General features: G+C 36.7%; 1 protein-coding gene across 2 annotated transcripts in view; it reads right to left on the bottom strand.

The window, feature by feature from the left end:
- Positions 1 to 12336, bottom strand: part of PIP4K2A (phosphatidylinositol-5-phosphate 4-kinase type 2 alpha) — a 189594-nt gene that overhangs the window by 36008 nt on the left and 141250 nt on the right. For both annotated transcript variants that reach the window (XM_074266908.1, XM_074266909.1), the window contains exon 5: positions 829 to 975. In XM_074266908.1, coding sequence (XP_074123009.1) covers positions 829 to 975 — 147 coding nt within the window. The remainder of the gene's footprint in view (positions 1 to 828; positions 976 to 12336) is intronic.

Here is a 12336-nt window from a genome sequence, read left to right on the forward strand (position 1 = left end):
CCCATTAATATTATAGTAAATAGATTATTGGACTTGGAGTTAAGAAAATCTGAATTCAAATACAGTGTTAGGCAGTTAATAGTTGTATGGGTGGACCTTGACAAGTCATTTAACATTTGTCTGCCTCAGTTTCCTCAACTGTAAAATGAAGATAATAAAAGCAACCTTTCTTCCCCAGGTTGTCGTGAGGATCAAATGAGGGAATATTTATAAAGTGTTTAGCACACTGTCTGACATACAATAGGCACTTAAAAATGCTTGCTGCCTTCCCTTTCCAATCAAAATTGCCTTTGTTCAAACGTGAATAACTGTAGAAATGTCTTTAGGTAGAAACCAAAAGGGTTAGTTATTCTAGTTTTCTAGATTTTTTGTTCTGAAATCAAAAAGACTCCTCTGTCTCTGACCCAAACTATGGAGAGTGTCTTCACTCTGACATTAGGTCCAAATCATCCTGTGTAATTTTGTTCGTATGTAACTGTTTGAATGTTTTCTTCCCTATCAAATTATCAGCTTCTTGACAATTGGGACTAGGTTGCCTTTCTTTATATCTTCCAATATTTAGTGTGGTGCTTTGAATATAACAGGTGTTTAATAAATGCTTGCTAACTTATTGCTGTTATTGACACTGGACTGAAAAAGATGAGATGAACTCATGAAGAACATAACCCTTCTGAGGGCACAGCAAAAACTGGTTTTTGTCTTTGCAACCCAAGAGCTTGGCACTGTAACTTATATGTGTGTCTAATACATACATACAAATGTCTAATAAATGTTAAACTGAATAAAAAGTGAATGAAAACTACCTTTAAATCACAAGATGGTTCTCACCTTTAAATCATATTTTCTATAAACAGATAAACGGTGGCTGAACACGTTCCTTGTGACGATCACATATATTTCCACTCCATCAACATTAAGCCGGTACATGCCCAAAAACTGAGGAAGAAGGGTAACTCCGTGGCATTCCACAATGTACTGTATTTGGAGAGAAAGGAGAGAGAGAAGTTATTCAAGCGGCAGATATTCATGAAGATCAAAGGTGCAATACCTTTTCATCTGATTTGTGTACACAGAAAAAGCTTCCTTAGGGACTTATTTGCAGAAAAATAGCTATATTTATATTTCCGAAAACCTAGTCTAGGTTAAATCTGTGATACAAGTCATAGTTCTACCTGCACAGAGAAGCTTTATTTCCGTGGGAAAATGCCCGAATTGCTTTGTAGAACTGCAAACCTTATACAGAAGATAAGATAACTACCCAAAACACATAAATGATGGTGTCTTTCCGTAATTCTTTTTAAGTAATTCCCCTTTACCTGACTTCTCCATGTACTCATTTTAAACCAGATATTAACCTTTAATTGTACCTTACCTACCATGCCACTAAAAATCACTTTATTCCATGAAAGCTGGCTCAATAACTAAAGTAGATGAAATGAAAATTATTTTGTGGAAAGAATATATAAACACTCAACAAAAGGGGCTCATTTTTGGTTTTAGTTTCTGAGCTAGAATCTGGTCAAGTTGGGAAAAAAGTATCTAACTCTTAGAAATACTATGGATTAGGTTGGCTTTGGATGGTAAAAAGTCAAAGACAGACTTTCTTTGAGGAAGAGAATAGGATAGAAAACCAATTCTTATTCTGCCATCTATTCCTTCTCCTTTCTCTAAAGTAGGGAATTGGAATCTCTAACCTTCCACTTCATTTCATCCAGCCCTTGGAACAAGTACCCAGAGATGATTCAAATTATGCAAACAAACTGAACTCCTTTCTTCCCAAACCCTAATAATTTAATTTTTAAATAATATCCTAAAAGGCCACAAGAAAGAGCTACTACTCCAAGAAATGAGATCTTTTCTGCTGCAAAATGCATTGCTATATCCCCTGAAATAGAGAATTAATTTTTTGTTTTCGATTGAAAATGAGGGAAAGAGTTCAAGAATACAGCAGTTTTTCAAATTTATAAACAGTAAATGCTGTCAATCTTTAGCCAGTTAAGAAATCTTTAGTTTTTATTCCTCTTTTTTGCTTTCCATCCATCCCCTAAAATAGCATGACTTTGATTTCTCTCACTCTCTTGGATCTTAAACGAACCTTAAAGCTTTGTCTGTGTTTATCCCTTAAGTGAGTATGCTACAGAACTGAATTTTTAAAAACAAATTTGCTGTTTATTGAATCTTAAAATCCTATTCTCATGTCTCAGTGTAATAGTGTGAAATGAACCATTCATTCTTGAAGGGTACATCAAGCTCTGTAGATCTGATAGATCTGGTGATGAAGGTTTTGTGTAGAATTTTGGCAACAGAGGAGACAAAGCCTCTCATTCAAGGCTTAGAAAGTTTGCCACAAGGTGATGCATTTTTTAGGCTATAGAAACTCACCAACCTCCTCAATTAAGCATGGATGGGTTGGGTCTCTATGGACAGAGGGAGTAATGACAGTTTAAAAAAATCACATATCCCTGAAGAAGTCATGCAAGACACAATTACTGAACAATTTAATTTATACAACAGGCAAGTAGGATGTTTTCTATTGTTTTCAAAAGAAAAAGGGAAATAGAATTTTGCTTATGAGGGTTTTTTCCATTAGTAGAGTTTATCACTAGAAAATAAAGTTTTCTCATTTCCACACTAAAGAGATAAAATACATGCTGGATATACATACACACATACATACATACATACATGCACATACACAGGAACTCATTAAAGTAACAGTAATTGCAGGCTCTCATCACACCAAATTTCTAATCGGGCAGTTCCAATCAGCATGTTCTAAACAATGTGTTATTCATGTTAGAACCCAAACTCCCTAAGGCTACAGAAATATTCTTTTTCCTGAATTCCATTTTCAAACACATTCTGTATAACATCCCATAGAATGGACATTCAATAAAAATTAATTATGGATGATGACAATGGAAAAACCTTCAAAAATTATATTTAAAAACAATCAGTCTGCCATTTTTTCAGAAAGCAATAACATATTCCATTGTCAAGCAGCTTCATATAGCTGCTTGAATATGTTCTGCTCAAATATGATTGGATATTCTTAGATATTACATGTTACCCAAGGGAATGTTTTGCCTATACTTTAAGCCACAGGTGGATGTGCACAAACACACACACACACACACACACACACACACACACACACACAAAACCTTTAATGCAAATTTAAAAATGTACTCCATGACCTATTCTTCTGAGCACTATGGTCAGCTAATGTTTAGGACCCCAAGTTATTTAACCATGATAAATCTGGTCTCCTGAGGGAGAAAAAATGGGAACCTATCTGATTTATATGTTGGTTATAATAAATGCAGAACATTTATGAAAGCAAAAAAAGATGATACATATATTTGCCACTGGAAAAAGATAAAAGAAAATTTTACTACAGCGAAATTATTGTTGAATTACATCTTTTCCTGTTAGAAAAACTGCTGTTAATGGTGTGGTGAAGTTAAGGTCAATTTAGGAAGTGTTGAAAAGACTTGAGTTTACTTTAAACATTCTGGAAGTTGTATTTTAAAGACATTTTCCTACTTTTAAATGATATTAGAGTATCAGCCAAATCTGGGTAAATTTTATATAAAACAAATCAACTAAAAGTATCAATTTGTGACTTTAATCTTTAAATTACTTTGTCCTCAGCACATAAAAATTATGTTATAACCGTAAAAAATCAAATTACTCAAAGTACCAGTTTGGAATGAGGAAAGGGTTGGGCAAGGAAGTGGTGATGGCTACAATGGGATTAAGGGAGAGAGAAAAAAGGTTGGGAGAAACACTGTTTCTCTAAAAGGGATTTAAAATCCATACAAATTGAGTAATTAGCTCTAAATTTAATTTTGCTCCTTTACTCTGAAGTCCAAAAGTACATTTGTGCTCATAAAACAGATAAATGGTGACTAAATTTTTCACTGTATTATTAAACAAGTCATTGCTTAGAGAGTATGTAGTTTTTAGAATATACACCAGGAAGCCAACTGAATATTAGAGCAAAAATAATCCTGTGTTGTCTTAGAAATAGTTACCAATAATACTTGCAACACACAATTATTAAGCATCTGGTGTGCAAAACCCTGCCCTAGGTACTGAGTATACAAAGATAAGATATGGTCCTTGACTTGAGGGAGATTACAGAAACATGTAAACAAATGATTAAAACACAAAGTAAAACACAGATACCAAAGAAAGATTGTGGCTAGATCCAAGAGATTAAAAAAATTTTTTTTTGACTAGGGAGATCAGGAAGGGTATTGGCAGAGTGGGTATTTAAGCTGGTAAGGATTTCATTGAGGGCAAGGGACAGAAGGGAATTCTAGGCATCATGAACAAGAGAAGCCAAAACACTAAAAGAATATAAGTCATGTTTATGAGCAGGGAGGAGTCCAGTGTGATCCCAGCATGGGGTATATGAAGGAGAGGAGTTGTTAAGGATGAGTCACCTAACACAATGACCTGAAGTTCTAATTTAGGAATGTGAGCAGGTCCTTAAATCCCTCCTCAAAGACTTAAAACCCCTCAATCCTTTTCTCTTTTCTCAAGCCGCCTTCTCATACCTAGGCTTTCAGATAAAGGCTGGCTATTATCATTTCATTGACTTGTCCCTAGAAAAATAAATCCAGTCTTCTTTTTCCATTTCTTCAGCATAATTAACTTCTAAATTTCTAGTTTGGCATCCTACTCCACAACTCTAATGAAGTTGCTCTCTTCTAAGTTTTTGAACTGATTTAACCAATGTCATTTCCCAAGTCCTGCTGCTTCTAAATGTTCTCTCCTTTGGCTACTGTGACCTTGCTCTCTGTGGTGTTTCTGGCCTGTCTACAGAGTCCTGTTTTCTTGGCTAATTCTCCTAGCCCCCAAATTGTGGGGCCTCTTCTGTTCTCTATACTTTCTCTCCTAAAATGACCTCCTCAGCTTCCACATTATCCATCATTACTGCTACATATAGCTATGTGCATATTTGTATATATATCCTCCTCTGGAACTTCTATCTCATGTTCTCCTTCACTTGCTAGATGTTCCCATCTGGCTACCCTGTTAACAAGCGTCATCTCCTACATGAGGCCTTTCCTGATCTTAACTTCCTCCCTTCCAGCTGCTAGTTTCTTCCCTCTCAAATAACTTTTGATTTTTAAAATCTATGTATGTTATCTTCATAATATAATATAATGTAATATAATGTAATATAATATAATATAATATAATATAATATAATATAATATAATATAATATAATATAATATAATATAATATAATATAATATAATATAATTCCCTTGAGGGAAAAGAATGGTTTTATTTTTGCTATTTTCATTACACAATACATAGTAAATGTTTATAATCTTAGCTGCATGTATACAATGGAATGATCATCACCATTTCTCCCCTAAACTTATTTCTTCTTTTGAGGGAGTTGTTTCATATTGTATTCCCACTGCCAGAGAAGTTAATATTTATTTAATTGAATCAAATATAATTGTGGACACACACACACACACACTATTTGCTTGATAAATCTTTGTACTACATAGGCACGCACTTCCCCGTGTAGTGTTTGCTTGGTAAACCTCAATGCTATTGTGGTTGAATTACCTTGCTGGGCATTATTCCTCTTACAATTGTCCCATTTGTACAGTCCTCCCCAACCCCCCTGAATCTGTACTAAACTTTATTCCACTTGCTTTTTGTCAGTTCTCAAACCTTCCCAAATCCTTCTAAATCCTGATCTGATTTACTCATCCAAGTTTGCTTCACTTCAGGCAAGCAATGATGTCTTGAAAATGTTTACGTCAACAACTTTGTAATGCCCTTCCTTAATGTCAAGAACAACTTCTATGAATAAACTATGAATTTTCACATGCTTGATTTTATTAAGACAAATCACACTAATACCAAACATGGGATCCCATCCAATTGTGTATTAAATCCTTTTTGGTTTGTAAGATCAAATGTCTACCTTCTTCCAGATACTTAAACAAAGAATGGAGCCAAATTAAGAATCAACTTAAGAATCAACAATTTCCAGATGTAACAGGTTTAGAAAATGAGTCATAAAACAGCACAGTCATAGCATTTAGAACTGTAAGAAACTTTAGAGATCAAAAAGTTCAAATGTTCTTAAATTTGTTGTGTCATAGCCCCTCCCGGAAGCTATCTGATGGAAGTCTATGTATCTCTTCTCAGAATAATGCTTTTTAAATGTATAAAATAAAATTGAATTTCCAAATATAATGAAATATAATTATAAAATTTTTAAAATCACTGATCTCAGGCTAAGAATGTTGATCTATTAACCCTCCCATTTTATAGATGAGAAAACTAATAATGTCATACCATACTATGACAACTTATATCAGTAGAGTATATTGTTTTAAATATCTTAGACAATTGCACATTTTTATTTTAAATGATTGAAACAATCAATCAATAAACATTTATAAAATAGATCCTATATGCCAGGTATTGTGCTAAGTTCTATGGATACAAAGAAAGGTAAAAGACAGTCTCTGCCCTCGAGGAGCTTACAATCTAAAGAGGGAGACTCCCCCCCCCCCTCCATGCTTTCACACACGCATTCACACACACATACCTACTCACATGTGCACATGCACAGATACACATACACACCCAAAAGAATAACAGGGTAAGAGAGGAAGAATAGGGGGAAAGAGAGGGTATCTGGGCAAAAAAAGCAACAGAAAATGGGAGAAGTGCCACTAGGCATTTAGTCAGAAAGACCTGTGTTCAAAACCAGCCTCTGACATTTGCTAGCCATGGGATCCTGGGGCAGCACTTAAGCCGTAAAAGCCTCAAGTCAGCTCCCTAGGTCTTATCGACTGAGTCACACAGAAGGTGCATGGAGGAAGTTCCCACAGCACGCTGGCACATCGCAGATCCCCCCAGTAGTCATATGTGTATAGCCTCTTCTTCTTCCACTTGCTTAGGTTTACTTCTGAATGGCAGCTCAAAACAGGACAACACTCCTTCCCTTGAGTCACCTCTTGCATTTTGGTCCGTAGGAACGGTGCAAACATTACTTGCACTTGGGGCTAGAGTCTGGAATTGGCCGCAGAGCAATTCCTTAGAGCTGATAGTGAGGGCAGAACCGTCACAAGTGTTCCTCAGCTGCTTCTTTCCAAACAAATTCCACGATGGCAGCGTTGGAAGCAAAGCAGTACTCTATTAACATCTCAGCATAAAGACTTAACAGGTGCAGTGACAGAATGCAGTCTAGCAGACTCCTTCCTGGCCTCCAGACAAGTCTGCTGGATCATGTTCATTGTTGCTTGGTGGTCCCATAGGAGTCTGGGAAGCAAATGGACCAAATGCACAGCAAAGTCCAACGTCCAGACGAGAATGGGTCCAGAACTGTGTCACAAGTCAGCCATGAGAAATCAGTCTCTTTGGAGAGCAAACATGGCATATGGACAATACACAACAGGTCTGTTTGTTTTTGAAATGAAGGCGAACCAGTCAAAACCCACGTTTTTCATAATGTAGGGCATTTCTACTCACAGCTCAGTGTCTGCTTGTTACTTCTACCTTGCATAGTTTCTCTGAATGACCTATAGCCATTTGGTATGTGTGGTTCTGCTTGTCAGGTGGTGACTATTCACCAAGAATGAATATTTTCTTTCATCAGACTGAGCAGACTTTGAGTAAGCACATTTTGAAAAACCCAACTCCTATTGTAAATAGAATTTCTCCTTACTTCTCACTACATTTATTCCACCTTTAGTCAAATAAGTTATGAATGATTCCAGGGTCTATTTCCATAAGTCACACTTCTCAGTAATATATATTCTATTTTTGTATCTTCCTAGACTACCACATGGAAGCATGTGAGAAAGTGTTTAGATTTGGGGGCTGAAAACTTGGATTCAAATCCTAATTCTGCCAACTGCTACTTTACCTTTCAGATTCTTAGCTTCCTCATCTATGAAAGAAGAAGGTTGGATGGCACGATTCCTATGATGCCTTCCATCTTGCCAATCCCCAGGACATTTTCCCTGGACTTATTTGCTTCTTTCTGTACTATTCTTCAGGATAAACACTTTACTGTTTGTCTGTAGTAACCAATTTAGATCCCTGGATTTCCAACAGTAATATTTTCTGCATTTGTTTTATTCTTTTAAAAACTCATTTGTGATTTCATAACCATCCAGAAAGCACATTTTATTTCTTCAGGGCCCTCAGGGAACTTTTCCCCTGTCAGCTCACTAAAGCAGCCACAAAATGGTTGGACGAAGAATTAATGCTACAGTTTAATCAGTGAACCAATAAATATTTACCAAGTGCCTACTATGTGCCAGGCCAAGTGTCATTGTTTAAAATGGATAAACTATAATGTTTTAAGACTTCAGTTTCCTTTTGCTCTCCATCCCATAATCACTCAAAAATGACCACCATTACAAATCCATAACACATCACCTGCCTCAAGACAACATGAAATGTAGACTTTCAAAAATGAAGAGCCAGATGTAGATTTAAATTGAGCAATTTTAAGTGACACAACAAAATATGGAAATATCAATAGTTCTCTGTGATGTTATGAATTTGATTTTCTGGCTAATAGGCAATTATTGTTCCAATGTTTAGTCCATTTATGCTTATCAGAAAATCATATCCACTTAATACTTCCTATGTGTGCTTCATTTAATTTTTTTTAAACAATTAAATCACCCTCAATGATCAGAATGACTTATTGGCTCTGTGTGTGCACCTCATCATCGTTACCAGTGAAAAAAAGAAAACGTGTAATTGCTTTGATTGACCAGTTCTTCTCACTCTCCCTCCATCCCAACTGCCAAACTCACACTAGACTGATGTTCAATCAAGGATGTATTTTGGCATAATGGAATCACAGAATACATATGGGTCACTGACATAAACCTTAAGAGCACTCAACATTTATCTCAAATATTTCTGAAGCTACTTAAGACTTATTAGCATTAAAAAAAACCCCCAAAAAATACCTTTTACTTGGTCTGATATTTATAGAACAATTTATTTTTTTTCTTCAGCTTAATGAAATCAGGCTTGAGCTATATATTCCCTGTAATTATCAACAAATGCTGGGTCTGGGATAATCAGGGGATCATTGATCTAGAGCTGGGAGGGATATTAAAAATCATGTAATGCAAGATGAAGAAACTGAGGATCAAATAAGCTTCCTGATTTGCTCCACAGTCACAGAGATTGCAAAGTGACAGAGATGGCATCAGAGCTCCTAGGTCCTCTGACTCCAAATTCAGAGATTTCTCTATTGCACCAAGCTGCCCTGCATGATTGCCCAAAAGAAACTAGAGATTGATCTAATTCTACAAGGCCAAATAAACATCATCTTCAAAAAAAAGTTGACTTGGTTTAAAATAAGGTTTTCAATAAGTGCAAATAGTGTTTATTTTTCTACAACTAAAATGTAAAATGTAGCCCTAATATTCTATGGTTGCATAGATTCTTACTCCTAATAGAATCATAAAAACATTCTAAGGAAATACTTTTAATTAAATTGTATCTATCTTTACCTATATTGTATCAGCAATGCAAACAGACTAACAAGAGCTGAGGTGTCTTCTGAGAGTGAGGGAGGTTCATGGGGTTCCCTATTTTTTCTTTAGTGGGGGAGAGGGGTCCGCATCTACAATGTCATTCATGGGGAATTCCCAGTGTGGAAGCTCCCACAACCAGTGCAGGCTGGCACTGTCCTATAACTAACAGTATTACGGAGTTGCCCAAAGGCACCAAAAGGAAAGAAACGAGCATTTCTTAAGCGCCTGTTTAAGCGCTCCTCACAAAAACCCTGGGTGGAAGGGGCTAATAGTATTATTCTCCTTTTATAGCTGAGCAGCCTGCTGCAGACAGTGGTTAAGTGACTTGGCGGGGTCACACAGGTGATCCTGGGTATTCCTGACTCCAGCTTTCTCATCTGTTAAGGGCTAAATGATTGACCATAGGGAGCTACACAGCTAGTAGAAATCTGAAACCTTGCTGAATCAGGGTCCCGCTCATGATGCTGTCTCCTAAGGAAGAAACGGTGTGGCCATGAGGCTATTCCAGTCCCCCCTGCTGCAGGATGAGCAGGAGTGACCATGCTCTGCAGAGAGAAGGCTGCAGGGGAGCTCGGTAGGAGTCAGCTCCCCTCTGCACCAAGGACTTGGCAATCTAATTAGTTGGCAGCCTGCCAAGTTGTCTCCCTGGGTCTTGGAGTTTCAGACAGTCGCTCTCCTGAGTTCTGGAGAAGGGACAATGCTCTTGCAAGTTACCTGTCCCCAACGTTACCAAGGCTGCATGCTTGCTCCCGGGCTAAATTTTTAGCATACAATTTTCAGCAATGTTCTCAGACGCTTTCAACAAGAACAAAAATGGCGTCAGGTTAAACTTGATAAATTATTTACCTTGAAAAGGCTACAAGCCAAGACTCAAGTGGAAGGACAGTTGATGCGTGCTGCCTTGTTTGCAGGTGGTTATGCACTTATGCAGCCTCTGAGGCTAGGGCCCAACAAAGCTGCTTGTGCTAATTTTGGCCTGACAGTCAATGCCAAGAAAACAGAGGTTCTCCACCAGCCAGGACACCACCAGCCAAATATGCAACCACTGGTTATAGCAAATGCAGAAACAGTGATGGATGTAGATAAATTTGCTTACCTTGGCAACCTACTTTTCGGGAGAATTTTACATAGATGATGAGGTCGATGCATGGATTACCAGAGAGAGCGCAGTGTGGGAGGTGTGGAAGGAAAGCTTGGGAGAGAAGAGGTAATAATGGCAGACTGCCTCCCAAAGTGAAGGATCACAGAGCCATTGTGCTGACTTTATTCTTATATGCCTGTGCCTGGACAATATACCAGTGCTAAGCCAGGAAACTGAATCTCTTCCGTTTGAATTCCTGAAGGATAAGATACCGGATGCTGAAGATGCTCCTGACCTAACCTGCCAAGCACTCAAAACTCTGCTGTGTGAGTATGCCTAGGGCATGTTTGCCTAAGACTTTTATGGAGAACAAGGCAAGTGCTCCCATGGAGGTCGGAAGAAGGGATAAAGGACAATCTCAAGGTCTCTCTGAAGAACTTCAGAATCAATGGCACGACATGGCTCACACTGGCACAGGGCTGCCCGATATGGCACGCTGGTATCAAAGGCTCTATGTGACTATATATATAGTCATCAGATTGTCTACTTCCTCACTCTCAAAGACTACTTACTACTTACTTATTACTACTAACTACTTAACACGGTGAATTTAGATGCAGATCTGACATATCAAAGAGATAGAATCATATATGAGATTTGCAAAAGTAAAAAAGTATAAGATATTTTGTGACAGAGACCTGGAAAAAGTAACCCTCCACTTCTGCTCCTACACTATAGACAGGGGATTCATCTCCAGACGGTGGAGTTAAATTCATGTATAAAAGGAAGTCACTAACGTATACACAAGGATCTCTATTGGTCACATATTGATTTAATTTTGTTTTTTAATAATAGTTTATTTTTTTCCTTATTGTATGCAAAATAATATTTAACATTTGCTTTTAAAAATTCTGGATTCCAAACTCTTCTCTGCTCCCACCCCCCAAATGGTGAGCAATTTGATAGAGGTTATATATGTACACTGATTTATTATATGTTATTGAAATATGCTATCATTTTTGAATACATTATCCATGTTTTATTGTATTTTTATTTATTTAACTAAATACTTTCCAATTATATTTTGGTCTGATTCCCCAAATATGGGGAGGAACAGAAATCTGTGAGTTGTTTAGAGGTATAGTAGATAAAGTACTAGACTGAGGTAGAAACATTTGAGTTCAAATTCTGCCTTTGTCAGGATCCTGTCTACTAAACTACACGACCATGGGAGAATAATTTAATCAGTAAATCTCAGTTTCTTCATTCCTTCATAAAACAAGGATAGTAATACTTGAAATATCTAACTTTCAGAGTCATTGCAAAAAAAGTATATAAAGAATTTTAAATATAAGCTAATATGTTAACATAAAATTTTTATAATAATAATAAACAAGAACAAGAATAACAGCATAATGATGTTTCAGGATGGGCTGGTAAAGAAAATTACAGTATTATGTTGGGTTACAGAATAATTCCATAAAAAGTATGTATGTGTATGTATGTGTATATACATACTTTCATATATATATGTATACATATATATATAATATATATATATATATATTAGAGGCAGGATCTTTTGAGGGGTTCTTTAAAAAACAAGGGGAAAGAAATGAGTAGGACCAGGAGATCGTTGTATACTTCAACAACAATACTATATGATGATCAATTCTGATGGACGTGGCCATTTTCAA

The sequence above is a fragment of the Sminthopsis crassicaudata genome, chromosome 5, assembly GCF_048593235.1.
Source record: "Sminthopsis crassicaudata isolate SCR6 chromosome 5, ASM4859323v1, whole genome shotgun sequence".
In the NCBI taxonomy this organism is placed as follows: Eukaryota; Metazoa; Chordata; class Mammalia; order Dasyuromorphia; family Dasyuridae; genus Sminthopsis; species Sminthopsis crassicaudata.